At 41.0% G+C, this 16,966-nt stretch overlaps 1 protein-coding gene across 5 annotated transcripts; it reads left to right on the top strand.

Moving 5' to 3' along the window:
* The first annotated feature begins 1,637 nt into the window (after window positions 1-1,637).
* LOC146428242 (cyclin-dependent kinase 11B) lies at window positions 1,638-16,961 on the top strand. Of its 5 annotated transcripts, none has more exons than XM_085080376.1 (20): window positions 1,638-1,770; window positions 3,014-3,149; window positions 3,852-3,967; window positions 4,738-4,862; window positions 5,409-5,547; window positions 6,252-6,382; window positions 7,483-7,605; window positions 8,736-8,831; window positions 8,952-9,080; window positions 9,794-9,859; window positions 10,341-10,510; window positions 11,005-11,095; window positions 11,317-11,438; window positions 11,742-11,847; window positions 12,438-12,559; window positions 12,726-12,833; window positions 13,297-13,413; window positions 13,650-13,798; window positions 14,859-15,048; window positions 16,481-16,961. In XM_085080376.1, exons 2-20 carry the CDS (start codon window positions 3,039-3,041, stop codon window positions 16,571-16,573), a joined length of 2,304 nt encoding a protein of 767 aa, XP_084936502.1. In that variant the 5' UTR covers window positions 1,638-1,770; window positions 3,014-3,038; the 3' UTR covers window positions 16,574-16,961. The 5 variants fall into 5 exon arrangements, with proteins under 5 accessions (XP_084936502.1, XP_084936500.1, XP_084936503.1 ...); XM_085080374.1 differs by having other exon boundaries at window positions 10,335-10,510; XM_085080375.1 differs by having other exon boundaries at window positions 1,639-1,770; window positions 8,733-8,831.
* The last annotated feature ends 5 nt before the right edge of the window (window positions 16,962-16,966 follow it).

Raw genomic sequence — 16,966 nt, 5'->3', positions numbered from 1 at the left:
TACATCTTTTATGTTTATTTTATATTTATATTTATATTTATATTTATATTTATATTTATATTATATTTATATTTATATTTATTTTACATTTTACATTTATTTTATATTTACATTTATTTGACATTTTACATTTATTTGACGTATTTTACATTTATTTGACATTTCCATTTTACATCACAGCACCCCTTCCTTAAAATGGGAATCCCTGAAATCCCACACCTTGCTGCTACTTTCAACACTTTAAGGTGTTTAAAGTGATGTTTTTGTCATTATTTCCCAGTTAAATGGATAATTAGGCATATAATGACTTTGCTGTTCTGTGCTGTTCAGTCTCTGCCACCTTCTCCCTTATTTCTCACCATTTATTTCTATAAATAAATAATCTCTCAGCTCATTTCTATTTAGGAATTGCAGGTTTTGGTGGTGTGACTGTAAATCACAGATGTCCTGGGATGCATGAGGTTTGTTTCTTTTTATTTCTATTTATTTCTTTTTATTCCTTCAGGGCATTTCTTTTTATTCCTTCTTTTCTTTTTATTCCTTTCTTCCTTTCTTTTAATTCCTTCCTTCCCTCTCGATCTCTGACCTTGTGGCTCATCCGTTTAAAAGATATCTATTACTATGTATTTCTCACCACATTTCTACCAAACTCCAACTATTACAAAGTTATAATTCACTCTAACTTTGTTTCTACTTAACTCTATTTTATCCCAGTGCTACTTTACACAGTCCCTGATCACTTATAAATGCTAAATTCATAAAGCCAACATTCACCAGCCACTCATTTATCCCAATGTGTTTGTAAATTGTCATTATTTCCCAGTTAAATGGATAATTAGGCATATAATGACTTTGCTGTTCAGTCTCTGTCACCTTCTCCCTTATTTCTCACCATTTATTTCTACAAATAAATCAACTCTCAGCTCATTTCTATTTAGGAATTGCAGGTTTTGGTGGTGTGACTGTAAATCACAGATTCCCTGGGATGCATGAGATTTATTTCTTTTTATTTCTTCAGGACCTTTCTTCTTATTCCTTCCTTTCTTTTTATTCCTTCCTTTCTTTTAATTCCTTCCTTCCCTCTCGATCTCTGGCCTTGTGGCTCATCAGATTTAAAGATATCTATTACTATGTATTTCTCACCACATTTCTGCCAAACTCCAACTATTACAAAGTTATAATTCACTCTAACTTTGTTTCTACTTGACTCTATTCTATCCTAGTGCCACTTCACACACCTGATCCCTTACAAATGCTAAATTCATACAGCCAACATTCACCAGCCACTCATTCATCACAGTGTGTTTGTAAATTGTCATTATTTCCCAGTTAAATTGATAATTAGGCATATAATGACTTCGCTGTTCAGTCTGGGTCACCTTCTCCCTTATTTCTATAACTAAATCAACTCTCAGCTCCTTTCCCGTTAGGAAGGGCAGGTTTGGGGATGTTCCCAGCGCGTGCTTTGGTTTTAACATCGCTTTATTTAATTAACTATTCATTTTAATGAGGAATTGCAGGCGCGGCCTGTGCCGCCAGCTCCTCCCTTCCCACCCCGCTGCCTTTGTATTTATCGCTGAGAACATTGCTGATGTTAACTAATTAACCCCTGCTGGCGCGGGGCTGCCGCGCCGTTCAGCAACCGGTTAATTAACGCCTCATTAACGTTAATAATTAATCAGTGAGGCGGCGTGACGTCATCGCGGCGCGGCGGCGGCCGGAAGTGACGCATTATCCCCGCGCGGCGCTCAGTCCCCGGTGGCGGCGGCGGTGAGAGGGGCTGGGGGAGCGCGGGGGGCTGAGGGGACAGCGAGGGGACACTGTGGGACACTGTGGGGACACTGAGGGACATCGGGGCGGCGCCGCGGGGCTCTGGGCGCTGTGCGGCAGCCTCAGCGCTCAGGGCGGGCGGAGGAGCGGCCGCGCTGGCGGTCCGGGCGGGCCTGAGGGTGGCGGTGCTCCGTGAGGGCCTGTGAGGGGCTGTGGGAGCTCTGGTACCGCCGGTACCGGGCAGGGCTCTGCGGGGCTGTGGGAGCGCTCGGACCGCCGGTACCGGACAGGGCAGGGCTGGGCTGTGGGAGCTCTCGGGCCGCCGGTACCGGGCAGGGCTGTGGGAGCTCTCACACCGCCGGTACCGGGCAGGGCTGAGCGGGGCTGTGGGAGCGCTCGTAGCGGGCAGGGCAGGGGCTGTGGGAGCTCTCACACCGCCGGTACCGGGCAGGGCTGTGCGGGGCTGTGGGAGCTCTGGTACCGCTGGTACCGGGCCGGGCTGGGCAGTGTTAGCAGCTAAAATCGGCTTCGTTCCGGCGCTGCGGCGAGCCGGGAATGACCCCCGGCAGGGAGATGTGGATGAGTTACCTCAGAGCTGAGCGTTCCGCAGATCAAACCCCAACTGTCACTTTTTGCTGTTTATGTATTCCAGCAAACCAAGGAATTAACGTTCGTTGGCTCTAAGTTGCATAGTTCTCTTGTTAATTAGCATTGTTTTCTATTATTGATTCTCTTGCTTCTCACACGAATTAGTGCCACACTCAGCCTTTCACCTCTCGTGCCTTGGGGGTTTTTGGGTCGCTGGTCGTGCTGGAATTTACTTTTATTTGTCACCTTTACCTCAGTGCCACTTTTCCTCAGTGACTATTTTCTTCCTTATCTTAAGAATTTTGCCAAATATCCCATCAATTCTGCATTCCTCGTGTCCCTATCCCTGCATATCCTCTTTTCCTCGAAGCTTTTTTAATTTCCTCAAGGTCTCAGGTCATTATTGAATGTGTGACTCCAAACCTTGACCACAAACTGTATTTTCTGTGCACTCCAACAGCTCCCTGAGTTCACAGCAGAGTCTTTATTCCTTTGGGTTCAAAACCTGAATTTAAAATAAATATTTCTGCTTTACCATAAGTAACTCCTTCCTAACTTTACTAAAAAAATTAGAAAATTAAGTGTTTGCACTGAAAAAAATCAGTGTAAAATAGATTTTTGTGTGAAGTTTGTGAATGTCTCCTTCATTTTTCAGAGGCTGTTTTTGTTTTTAAACTCCAATGGGTGATGAAAAGGATTCTTGGAAGGTGAAAACTTTAGATGAAATTCTCCAGGAGAAGAAGCGAAGGAAGGAGCAAGAGGAGAAGGCAGAAATAAAACGTATGAAAAATGTAAGCTGCAATTTGGGATTCCTTTTGGGTGGACAGAGTGGATTTATCAGTGGAAAAGTGGATTTTATTGGGATGCAGTGATATCCTGGTTTTCTGGTGACAACAAGGCTGTCAGTTGGATTTCTCTGTGTGTGATCTTTAATTCCAAAGTTTAAATTTAATTCCAAAAAAGTTGAATTAAAATTAAGCTTTTAATTCCAAACTTGAACAAAAATAGGATGCTTTGTGAAGATTTCATTTGCCTTGCATTAAATACTGTGCTTTGGTGTAATTGTTGGTCAGAAAAGATCAATAAATTAATGTAATTAACTGGGAGTTGCAGTTTGAGGAATAACCTTGAAAGATTTTCTAGGAAAATGGGTTAAAATCATTGATTTTGAATCACTTTGATGCTGCTGGTTGGTTTTGTCCAGCTATGCACAAAATAATTAATTCAGGAAAGAACACCCACACAGTAATTTATGCAATCCTCCTTAATCAGGAGGATTAATTTCAGGTTTAATTTTGTCTAATTAATGTTGAATTAAAGCAGTTCAGCTCTAATTACAAACTGCTATCACAAATAAGTGGATTTTACCGTGGTGACCACGTGAGGCTGGATTTTTTTGAGCCAGCAGTGGAAAACTTCAGCAATATTTAAACTTTTTTCATTTTGGGACATCCAAATAAACAGAATTTTCCCTTTTTTTGTGATTCCCTCAGTCAGATGACAGGGATTCCAAGCGGGATTCTCTTGAAGAGGGGGAGCTGAGAGATCATCGCATGGAAATCACCATCAGGAACTCACCTTACAGGAGGGAAGACTCGATGGAAGACAGGTGAGAATGAGGGGAAAAAAGAGGAAGAATTACTGAAATGAACCTTTAGAAGTCCTGAGAGGAAGGTTTCAATATTTGAAGGGAAAAATCTATTTTTTTTTAGTGTGCAGATGTGGCAAATCCTGTTGAGAGAACACTTTTTGAAGCAGATTTAACAGAGTGAGAATGAGGGGAAAAAAAGGAGGAAGAATTACTGAAATGAACCTTTAGAAGTCCTGAGAGGAAGGTTTCAATATTTGAAGGGAAAAATACATTTTTTTTAGTGTGCAGATGTGGCAAATCCTGTTGAGAGAACACTTTTTGAAGCAGATTTAACAGAGTGAGAATGAGGGGAAAAAAAGGAGGAAGAATTACTGAAATGAACCTTTAGAAGTCCTGAGAAGAAGGTTTCAATATTTGAAGGGGAAAAATCTAATTTTTTTAGTGTGCAGATGTGGCAAATCCTGTTGAGAGAACACTTTTTGAAGCAGATTTAACAGAGTGAGAATGAGGGGAAAAAAGAGAGGGAGAATTACTAAAATGAACCTTTAGAAGTCCTGAGAGGAGGGTTTCAATATTTGAAGGGAAAAATCTATTTTTTTTAGTGTGCAGATGTGGCAAATCCTGTTGAGAGAACACTTTTTGAAGCAGATTTGAGTGTTGTGTTCTAGTTTTGGAAATCCAGTATAGAATAATAAAATTGGAATATTTTTTAAAAAAAGAGGAAATAACTCCTGGTCTGTTGACAGCCTCTGTCACCTCCCTGAGTTGATTCCTGTCCTGCCTTTTAGGGGAGAAGAAGATGATTCCTTGGCTATCAAACCACCCCAGCAAATGTCCCGGAAAGAAAAAACTCACCATAGGAAAGATGAGAAGAGGAAAGAGAAACGAAGGCACAGGAGTCATTCTGCAGAAGGTGCTTCTTGGAAATTTCTGCTTTCTGGGAGTTTCCCCAGGGAAGCTTCATGAAGAGTAAATAATAATTCAGACCAAAGAAAACATGTCAGGTGGAGCAGACAAAGGAATTTCAACTCTTGTTGTTTCTTTGGCTGTGTTTAGTGCCCTTGTGGGAATGCCAGGGGTGTAAATGTGGTTGTGAGGACAGAAGTCACTTTGGGACAGGGACACTGAGGTCACTTTTACTCCTTGATGCTTGATTAGCTTCTTTCTGGCTTCACTGAGTGAAAAGCCTCTGATCTTTGTACCTAGCAAGGAAAATAATATCCTTTCTAGAGAAATTCCCATTGTCCTCCTGTTGCTAAAAGCTGTTTTCTGAGTGTTTGTGCAACATCTTCCAGACTTTGGATTTCCCAGCCCCCTTTAATTTTCCCTTTAAAAAAACCCCAAAGATCCTGGCAATAGATTCCCATCAGCTTCCCCCTCTCCAGCTGTGCTTTGTGACAACAAGAGTGCTGAATCCTCTGACCTGTGACACTCAGGAGCTGATTTCTGTCTGTTCAAGGGAAACATGCCAGAGTGAAAGAGAAAGAACGAGAGCATGAGCGTAGGAAGAGGCATAGAGAAGAGCAGGATAAAGCCCGGCGTGAATGGGAGAGACAGAAACGGAGAGAGATGGCAAGGGAGCATTCCAGGAGGGAGAGGTACATCCAGCCCTGCCTCCCCTGGGCAGGGAGAGGAGCAGCTGCCTGCTCTGATTTATCTCTGAGCATTCCTTGTGCTGAAGTGACCAAAAAAATCCACAGTGAATATTTGTATCTATTCCTGGGAATCTGTTGTTTAACATGTGTTCTTCACTTTAATTGTTTTAAGTGCTTCGTTACTGTGGATATTCCAGGTGAATTCACTGCCAGTGGTTCATTATAATAAAAAGATTTGTCTTAGAATTTTTTTCCATCCAACAAAAAAGTGCAAACCTGATTTGTCTTAGAGCTTTTTTCCAACCTAAAAAAAAAGTGCAAACCTGATTTGTTTTAGAGGTTTTTTTTTCCGATCTAAAAAAAAGTGCAAACCTGATTTGTCTTGGAGCTTTTTTCCAACCTAAAAAAAAGTGCAAAGCTGATTTGTCTTAGAGCTTTTTTCCAACCTAGAAAAAAAAAGTTGCATAGTATCAAGGGGTTAATTAATTAAACTGGCTTAATTTCTGCTTTAATCCTCATTAAGGGTGGAGAACTCCTGGTGTGGGTCTTTGAAATTTGTTTTTTTTTAAGGATCAGCTGAAAAGCTCCACCAGTTTTTTGACTGATGCACAATGGGGGGTGTTGATAAGGAAGTTGAGGTTAGTGGTTTGTTGCAGCAAACCAGATTTCCTTCCCTTCAGGAGCTGAACTTGTGAATTATTTTCCAGAGATCGTCTGGAACAACTGGAGAGAGAAAGGGAAAGAAAAATCCGGGAGCAGCAGAAGGAGCAACGGGAGCAAAAGGAGAGAGAAAGGAGAGCTGAGGAGAGGAGGAAGGAGAGAGAAGCCAGGAGAGAAGGTGACACTCTCTGCATAAATATTCTTCATGTTCTCTATCACTTTCCTATCTGCTGACACAGGGCTGGAGTGGAGAAAGTGCTTTTTACTTAGGGCAGTGGTAGAATTTTTGAAAAATTAAAGTGGGGAGGCTTTTTATATGGGAGGGAAAAGGAAATCTAAGTTCTGCATGGGGAGATAAAACAATGGGATGATGTTATCTGCCTAAAATATCCTGGCAGGTTGAGCAGTCAGTGAGTCTTTGCCTCTCCCTGTCAGTCTGGTTTCCTACAGAACCAACATTTCTGTAGGTGACACTGAGTGGTCTGAACCCTTTTCTGAGTCTAACCCAGTTTGATAGAGGTTCAAACCTCTGCTTTCAACATTTTAAGGATTTGGGGGAATAAATTGCAAAGGGGGGAGAGGTGATGTAAGTACTCCAGCCATGGAAAATGCTGTAGTGACAGTCAGCTGGGAAGATCTGGTGCCTGAACAGTTGAACTCTTTGCACAGCTTGTTGGGTATTTGCAATCTAAGCTTAGATGGTTGTTGGTTAAAGGATCTCTGCCCCAACTCTCAGAGGTAAAAATCAGAGTGACCAGGTGACAAAGGTTGTTCAAGAATAGCAGAACAAACCATATTTTTTGCTTTTCTTTCCTGCTCAGCTCATACCAAACAGCTCCTTTTTGTGCTTGGCTTGATGCTGATAGTGCTCAATCTGTGCATAGCCTTTCATTTTAATTGGTTTGATTGTTCTGAATGTTCTGTCAGCTCCTTCTAAACCTCAGCTGGTTTTATTCTTTTACATATCTTCCACTTCTTTCTCTGGCATTAATGCTTTGGAATCAGGGTGTTTCCTGTGTAACATACAGGGCAGCTTGCTTCTGTTTCCCAAGCGTGGCAGCAGCTTTCTCTAAGCAGTACAAATCCATATTTTATTTTAGATAAATTAAAGTCCTTCATTCTCCCAGATTTTGGCAGATTCCTCTCCCACTCTTCCCCGTTAACCCTGCAGAGAAAAAAAAAAAAAAATGCAAAGCATTCCAATCAGCTGGCTGTGGCAGACAGGACAACTCTAAATTAGGCAGCTGTAACAATTTCTTGTGGTTTTGTTTTCCCTAGTTTCTGCACACCATAGAACAGTGAGGGAAGAATATGGAGACAAAGTAAAAATGAGACCCTGGAGTCGCAGCCCTTTGCGCCAGCAGAGAGACAAGCTTGAGCAAGGAGAGAGCAGGAAACCAGGTAGCAACTGCCACTCTACACTGTCTTGGGGGGCAGCAGCAGCTGGGCTGGGGTTTCATTTTTAGTCCTAAAAAACATCCCAGGTGCTCAGTTCAAAGCCTTGTCCACCTCAGCCACATTGGCGTGACTCTGGGATCTTCACAAATAATCTGCATTTGGACTGTTGTAAAGCAGTGCTGGTTTTGCAGGAGGTGTACGAGTGACAAATGGAATGGATTTCGGGCTAGGAGTAGGAATTGGAAAAGTTTTAAAATGAGTTTACCCCATTCAGTGGTGAAAGAAGCAGCTGACTGAATTTTTAAAATCGATCCTGCAGTTCAATTCCTTTGAGAGTTAAAAAAAGGGATTGGTTACTCCAGCTCCAGTTGGATTTGGGGTTAGGAGCTAAGCTACCTTAAAAAGTTACCTCACAGGGATCAGTGGGAGCATCACTGATATTGTCATCTTGCAGAAAAAAATTAAATTCTTAAAGCATTGTTCTGCTTAGGTGGTGAATTTTGTTGTTCAATCCAGAAAATGGTCCCACCTGAATGTTGTGGAGGCAGAGAACTTGCCTAAGTGACATAAAAATGCCTTTGTTTGAAGGAGGAAAGCTGTGTCTGCCTTGATAATGTGTGAGAATTAATGCAGCCTCTCCAAGCAGGGTGGAGTCAGCTGGAATTCCAGGTGGAGGCAGGCAGCAAATCCTGGGAAACTCCTGCCTCATCAACCCCCTGGGATTTTCTGTGGTGATCAGAGAGTCTGCACTGGAGCAGTGAGCACTGACAGTAACCATTTTGCAGGGACACTGTCCTGGTGATTTTTGTCACCATGGTGTTTTTCCCCTTTTTTCCCCCCATTTTAATAAATCTTAGAAGAGCTTAGGAACACATCATGTTTAAAAAAAACAGGTCGATATTCCATATTTTTGGCTGTTGGTCCTGCACCACTGCAATTCAGAAAAGCTGTTTGTCATCGAGCAGAGTGTGAAATTATTATTTTTATTTTTTTTTAGTGCTCTGAATTTCCAATACTGAATGTTCAGCACTGATTTAATGCCAGCAGAAAGTGAAGCAGTTACCTGGGAATTCAGACTCTTGGAATTGATACTCAATTAGCTTTTTTTTTTTTAATTTTTATGGTTTCAGCAGTAAAAGAAGAAAAACCAGAAGAGAGGGATCCCCTTTCAGACTTGCAAGACATCAGTGACAGTGAGAGAAAAACCAGCTCAGCAGAGTCTTCCTCAGGTGATTAAGTGCAATTTAGGAGCTGTGATTAATTGTGCAGATGTAATTAATTTCTCTGCTGAGGAAGCACTGTGGGTGTTAAGTGTCTGCTTGGTTGTGTGTTTGATTATTCCTGCACAGAATCTGGATCAGGCTCAGAAGAGGAGGAGGAAGAGTCCAGCAGTGAAGGCTCTGAGGAGGAGGGAGAGGAAGAGGAGGAGGAGGAGGAGACAGGCAGCAATTCTGAGGAGGTGTCTGAGCAATCAGCAGGTGAGCATCACAAAGCAGACCCACACCGGGCTGGGATTTCCTTTGTTTCTCATCCTGTGCTGGTTTTATTTCAACATTTTCCTTTTCTCTTAGTCTAGGCTAGGCTGAGACCTCACAGGTCAAGATAACTAGCAAGAAAAAACTCAAGTACAAGTCCTATTTTTATTTTTGTGTGGAGGTAATACCAATTCTTCATCTAAAAGCCAGATCAGAAACAGGAAAGCTGTTTTTGTCTCCCCAGGTGGTTCTGTGACACAGCAAATATTCTGCAGAGCACAATTTTGCACTTCTTTGCGGGGTGGAAATACAAATGTCTTTGTCATTTGGAATTCTTTTCAGTTGCAAATTTCAGATCTTTTTTTGAAGTGAATGAACATCATAAAGGTTCAGTAAAGAAGTCTGCATGCAGCCATTCTTGTCATTAATTAGTAAAGAAAAGGCACAAAACCAGGCTCTGATTTCTGGCTGTTTTTCTTGAAAATCAATTAGACTTAATAAGCAAATACCCATAATTTATTTACCTGCCCACATCCCAATTCCCAGATAATTGGCAAGAATTATGTTCCCTGTTGGAAGCATTTGCTGTCCAAGTGAAACAGAAGTGTTTGGTCAGAAATCCTGCTGAGATAGGAAAGGATTCCAGCAGGGCTTTGCCTCCCAAGGAGCTGCAGAAATGTGCAATTTATTCAATTAAACTTAATTCTGTTTTGCAGAGGAGGTGAGCGAAGAGGAAATGAGCGAAGAGGAGGAACGGGAGAATGGAAACCACATCCCAGTTGGTACAGTGCAAATACTGTTTTAAAGAACTGCTTGGCTGAGATTTTGCAGCTAAATAAATCCATTCCTGCAAATATTTCAAAGATTTAAATGCCATTCTCATGTCAAACACAGAAATTCCATGAAATCTGCTCCATGCTCAATTTTTAGAGGGAATCACTTGTTTTCTTTTTTCCATTTTGGGTTATTTTATTCTGTCCTCTCATCCAAAAAGCTTTGCAATCAGAATGAGCCATCCTGGATCAATTTCCTCTTTCATTCTGGTGTAAAGATTTATTTTTCTGCCCTGCTGCATTAACACTGAAAACTGCATATCCATGACTGTAAATGAGCTCTTGAAATCATCACCTCTGCCAAGGGGAGAAATTTGGCTTTTCCATGTTGCAGTGATCAGTGTCACCACCTTGATTTGCCTAAAGCTGAGTTTAATTATTCCCAAACAGCTCCTCTTTCCACCACTGATTCTGACTTTTAAAGTTACAGAGTCGAGGTTTGACCGAGATTCAGCAGGGAGTGAGGTGGAGGAGGAGGAGGTCGGGGAAGGTTCTCCTCATTCCAATGCCATGACAGAAGGGGAATATATTCCTGATTCACCAGCTTCCTCCCCCATTGAGCTGAAACAGGAGCTTCCCAAGTATCTTCCTGCACTTCAGGTAAGGGATTCACCCTTTAAAATGTAGATCAGAATGTAATTGTGTAATTGATATCTGTTATCTTGGAATTGCTGTCTGAAAATAGATCTTTGGGAGAGAAGAGTTCTGTTACCATAAACAGGAACTTTATGTTTATGTAGGCAAAGCGTAAAAATATTAATATAAAGCAGATTTTTGCTAATTAAATTATGTGAAAAGTGGCAATGTAAGGTGCTGAGTTACTGCCTTTGCCTTTGTAGCAGAAATCCCAGATTATTCTATGCAAAGTGAGTGATGACTTGATGAAGTAATTTAGATAATGTACTGAAACACAGGCTCTGTCCAGGATTCCTTTAGAAACTATGAAAAAGAAACCCCAAAAATACCTTTCTCATATGGTGTATAGTTGAATTCTTCTGGTAAATTTTAACTCTGAAGTTGATGTCCTTTTAAAAACCCAAGCCAAACTTTCCCCCATTTCTGGAGGAATAAATATTTTCCCTCTGTTCTGTCAGGGATGTCGCAGCGTGGAGGAATTCCAGTGTTTGAACAGGATTGAAGAAGGAACTTATGGTGTGGTGTACAGGGCAAAGGACAAAAAAACTGGTGGGTATCACTTTTTATCATTTCTTCAGGGTATTTAGGGCTGCACTTGGGTGCAAATTATGGTTCTGCTAACAAAATCCATTTAAAATACTTCTTTACCAGCAAGCTGCTCGTTTTCAAGGCAAAACAGCACAGTTAATTAAATATTGAATCAGTGAGAGTGGGGAACCTGTTAATGAGTATTTATTAGTTGTGTGATGGGAAATGTGTTCCCTTTGCAGATGAAATTGTGGCTCTGAAGCGACTGAAGATGGAAAAGGAAAAGGAAGGATTTCCCATTACTTCTCTGAGAGAAATAAATACAATTCTGAAAGCACAGCACCTAAATATTGTCACTGTCAGAGTAAGGCTGCAATCTTTTCTGTCAAAAGCACTTTTATTGTTTAAATATTTCTCTTGGCTTTTAAATGCCTCATAAGCAGAGTTTGTTTTTATGAACAGTTGCTTCTCATAAGGCTACAGAGACATCACTGTCTGCATAATCTGATTTTTGCAAAAATGAGCTGGTTTTTAATAGAAAAAATTAATTTTCTAATGATATCACCAATGGTAGCCTCCATCCTCCTGCCAGTATCTTTCTAAAATTGATTTTGGATGCTTTTTAAACACCTTGTGCAGGTTTTGATCATCTTTTTCCACCTTGCAGGAGATTGTCGTGGGCAGCAATATGGATAAAATCTATATTGTGATGAACTATGTGGAACACGACCTCAAGAGCCTGATGGAAACAATGAAACAGCCTTTCCTGCCAGGTACTGTTTGCCACAGTGTCCCAAAATTCTCCAAACTGGATGAGTGGCCAACACAAATGGCAATGTCCCTGCTGGCAGAGGTGACATGTGCTGCTTTGGAATGTCCTGTGCTCCTTGGAACTGAGAATTCCTTGCTTTTGCTGTTTGTTCTGTAAAACCTGGTCCTGGTGGTGACACCTGACCCTGGTGGTGACAACCTGGTGAAGAACCCAGTCTGTGTTTGGGGTGCAGTGGAGCTGCTCAGGTCAAACTGGGAGATTTTGACTTGGAAAAAAAACCACTGAGTTTTAATTTTGGCTGCTTCCTATGAGAGACAGTAATTCCTGAGCATCATTTGGATGCATTCCAGCTATCCAAATGAATTTTGCTTTGTTGGCAGCTCTGTGGGTGTAACTTTGGGACACATTTTTATGGTGCAGCCTATAATGTACTTTTAGTTAAACATTTCTTCCTGCTCCCTTCCCTGTTCTCCAAATCAACAAAAAACTAAATACCAAATTATAAAAAACACTATTTATTTCTTTGTTTTTAAAATAAATTTTATCAAATTTATTATCTCAAATGCATTTGGCTTCTTTTTCTCCTTGCAGGGGAAGTGAAGACTTTGATGATTCAGTTACTGCGAGGAGTCAAACACCTCCACGACAACTGGATCCTCCACAGAGACTTGAAAACTTCCAACCTGCTGCTCAGTCATTCAGGCATTCTGAAGGTAAAATCAGGAAAAAAATTGAGAAAATCAGGACAAGTTTTGTGCAGCAGAATTGCACAGAGTTATAGCTGTGGCCAGAGCTGAGGAAAGTTTTCTCTCTCTCTCTCTCAGTGTGGCACTGATGGAGAATGAACAGTGCTGGAAATGTTGTTTGTTTTCCCTTCAGGTTGGAGATTTTGGATTAGCCAGGGAATATGGATCTCCCCTGAAGCCTTACACCCCTGTGGTTGTGACTCTGTGGTACAGAGCTCCAGAGCTGCTGCTTGGAGCAAAGGTAAATCCCTCCTTGTTCCCCTGGCTGACTGTGTTTTATAAATAATTAACAAAGCATGAGCATGTTTGGTTGTTTTTATCAATTCAGAGGGGGAAATGCTGAATATTCAGTATTATTCCTCCTAATGGCACAGCTGAAAACCTTCCATCTTGCCCAGACAGAGGCTGGGTGGGTGACAGATGGTTTTTGTCCTTTGGAATGCTGATCTGGACTTCTCATGGGTTGAGGTAAACTCATCTTTGGCAGCTGAATTTTAAAATCTTTTTAAATTAGTCTAAAATTCGTGACATCTGAGAGCATAATAAGGCACTGGCACTGTCCTGGCAATGTTCTCTACTGATAACCAAAATCTGGGTGAAATAAAAAAAAAAACTCAAATAAACCCCCAAAAACCCTCCAGACAACCCAGTGAAAATCTCTTCCTGATTTTTCTGAGGTATAATTTGATTTCCCTTCTTCCCAGGAATATTCCACAGCCATAGACATGTGGTCAGTGGGGTGTATTTTTGGGGAGCTGCTGACACAGAAGCCACTGTTCCCAGGGAAGTCAGAAATCGACCAGATCAACAAAGTTTTTAAGGTAATTTTTAATTTATTTTTTTAAAATTCTGACTGAGTTTAGAGATAGTAATAAAAAAGTGTTTGTTGCTCTTTGACAGAGATTCAACCATAATAAAAACCTAATTAATCCGCTTTACAACACTTTGAGTCACCCAAAACCACTATTTATTTTGTCTGTTTCTCTTCCCAACAACCCCTAATGAATAAGTCAAGGATTTCACTCTGAATTTATTAAGGAAATACTTTAATTTTCAGGATCTGGGTACTCCAAGTGAAAAAATCTGGCCTGGTTACAACGAGCTGCCAGCAGTGAAGAAAATGACCTTCACAGAATATCCTTACAACAACCTGCGCAAGAGATTTGGGGCTCTGCTCTCTGACCAGGGCTTTGACCTCATGAACAAGTAGGTGACAATTTCCAGGGAATTTGTGGGCAGGAAAACAACTTTCTGTGTTGTGAAAGGTTTAAAAAAATCATCCCCAAGCTGTGCAGTTAGGCTGTGTTACAGGAGTGCCTGGTGTAGTCATAGAATGTCGAAAATCTGTCTTTAAATACCAAAATATTTAAGTACTTTATTATTTATTTAATACCCAGTCATAGAATTATGCCTAATTAATAGAATTATACCCAATACCCAGTCATAGAATTATACCTAATTAATAGAATTATATCCAATATCTATTATATATATAATATCCAATATATATAATTCATAGAATTACACCCAATACCCAGTCATAGAATTATACCTAATTAATAGAATTATACCCAATACCCAATTAATAGAACAATATAAAATTAATAGAACTTAGCCCAATAATCAATCATAGAATTACACCCTATTAATAGAATTACACCCAATACCTAGTCTTAGCATTAAAGCCAGTTAATAGAATTAAAGCCAATGACTAGAATTATACCCAATACCCAATAATAAAATTATACCAAATCAATAGAATTATAGCCAATACCCAGTCATAGAAACTATACCAAATTAATGGAATTATACCCAATACCCAGTCATAGAATTAAACTAAATTAATAGTTATACTCAATACCTAGTCATAGAATTATACCCAATACCAAATTAATAGAATTGTACCCAATTAATAGAATTGTACCCAATACTCAATGATAGAATTATACCAAATTAATGGAGTTATACTCAATACCTAATTAGACCCAATACCCAAATAATAAAATTGTACCCAATTAATAGAATTAAGGCAAATCAATAGAATTGTACCCAATGCCCAATGATAAAAATTGTACCAAATTAATAGCATTAGACCCAATACCCAATTAATAGAATTATTATCCTGAATATCAGTAGCAGAATTATACCTCATGGTACTGCAATACCCAGTGCCAGAATTCTGTGTTAAATATCACCAAACTCTCACCCTCTTTCCTGTATAATTCACAATTTGGGGCTAAAGCTTCCCTCCCTGGTTGCTCTGCAGCTTCCTGACCTACTACCCAGCGCGGAGGATCACGGCAGAGGATGGGCTGAAGCACGAGTACTTCCGAGAGACGCCGCTGCCCATCGACCCCTCCATGTTCCCCACCTGGCCAGCCAAGAGCGAGCAGCAGAGGGTCAAGAGGGGCACCAGCCCCAGGCCCCCCGAGGGAGGGCTGGGCTACAGCCAGCTGGTGAGTGGGGGAAACTCCACAGCCTCTCCTGGGCTGCTCTGTGGAGTTTTGTTGGGGTCTGAGATTGCCCTGGTCTGCTTTCCTGCTGTTCCTTCCCAAAGGACAGAGCTAGTTATTTCTCTGTTCCCACAATCACTGTTTCAAGATATAATCAGAAGGAAATAATGTCTGGTTTATGCCAGGGCAGAGGGTCAAGAGGGACACCAAGGCTGGGCTACAGCCAGCTGGTGAGTTGGGGGGAAACTCCACAGCCTCTCCTGGGCTGCTCTGTGGGGTTTTGTTGGGGTCCTGAGTTTCCCCTGGTCTGCTTTCCTGCTGTTCCTTCCCAAAGAGCAGTGCTGGTTATTTCTCTGTTCCCTCAATCACTATTTCAAGGCATAATCAGAAGGAAATATTGTCTGGTTTATGCCAGTGCAGAGGGTCAAGAGGGACACCAAGGCTGGGCTACAGCCACTGGTGAGTGTGAGGAAGCTCCACAGCCTCTCTTTAGGGTTTTATTGGGATCCTGAGATTCCCCTGGTCTGCCATGGAAAGGACAGTCTGTGAGCTTTCCCACTGTTCCTTCCCAAAGGACAGTACCACTCACTCCTCTGTTCCCAGAATCACCATTTCAGGATATAATCAGAAGGAAATAAAGTCTGGTTTATCCCAGTGCAGAGCAGGTTCTGTGTGGAAAGTGTTCATAGTTTTACACCTTTGGCTAAGGTGTTAAATTTTGGTTTTGAAATAAATCCACAGCCTGGTAAATGATACAGTTCTTGGGGATAGAAACAGCCTCCTTTTTCCAGTCTTGGAGAATTCCTAAAAGGCCAGGCTGGTGTTCTGTCTCTGGGGATGGATATCTGTCTGGTATTTATCTTTTCCATCTTTCCAGATGATTCTGCTCACACAGTATGGCATGTTAAGGTCCTAATTCGAGGAAATTCTTATCACCACTTCCATGTCTTGTACTGTTCACACTTTTTAGATCTCAGGTGCCCTAATTCTGGAAAATTCTTATTACCGATTCCATGTCTCAGCATGGCTGAAATGGCACTGTGCAATATTGTGCCTAGTTTACAGTTTAAGTAATTTAGAAAGTTTATTTAGCCCTGATTTTTCAGGGTATAAACATTGCCATGGAGGGTGTGAGTATGTGTTTGATTAGATGCTCAAGAAGTGGAGTTTACACTTATTTATGCCCAATTTTTTCTCTTTCTCACCCAGACAAAAGTGGGTACAGAAACTAGGAACACTCAAACTGCCTTTAGCAAAGCTGACTTTTGAAATGGCAATATTTAAAGATTATAAATAACCCTTGGCTGTGGTTCCACTAAATCAAAGATTTGATTCTCACCTCGAGATATTTAGATTATTTTTGTTGTTTAGATTTCTGGAGAGGGAAATGCAGCTGCCCAGCCCCTGACCAATGACCTGTGCTTGGTTTCCACAGGGTGATGATGATCTGAAGGACACAGGTTTCCATCTGACCACCACAAACCAAGGAGCATCAGCTGCAGGACCTGGCTTCAGCCTCAAGTTCTGAACTCAGCATGAAAAAGGGGAGAAAAAACCCCACAAATCCAAAAAAAAGCACCATTCATGTGAGTGGGTTTGAGTGCCCCAGGTCTGTTCTCCGTGTCAGGGGCACCAGATGTTTTTCCCTGTGAAAAAACTCAAACATGATCACAGATTCCAAGGCTCTTGTTTTATAAATCAATGTGGAGTTTAACTGCTGCATTCCATTAGAGGACTGGAGTTACCTGAAAAACCCCAGGATCATCACAAACTGTGACAAAGGACAACTTGAAATACAGTCCTGGAACAGTTTCTGGTTTCTTTTTAGGGTTTTTTTTTTTCTTTTGTTGAGTTTGTTTTGTTTTGTTTTTTTCCTTGTAAATTTGTAGAATTAAAATACATTTTCAATTGTTTAATAGCG

The sequence above is a fragment of the Lichenostomus cassidix genome, chromosome 21, assembly GCF_008360975.1.
Source record: "Lichenostomus cassidix isolate B80296 chromosome 21, HeHo_3.0, whole genome shotgun sequence".
Taxonomy (NCBI): domain Eukaryota; kingdom Metazoa; phylum Chordata; class Aves; order Passeriformes; family Meliphagidae; genus Lichenostomus; species Lichenostomus cassidix.
The sequence above is the reverse complement of the archived record's forward strand: the minus strand, read 5'-3'. Positions and strand labels throughout refer to the sequence as shown.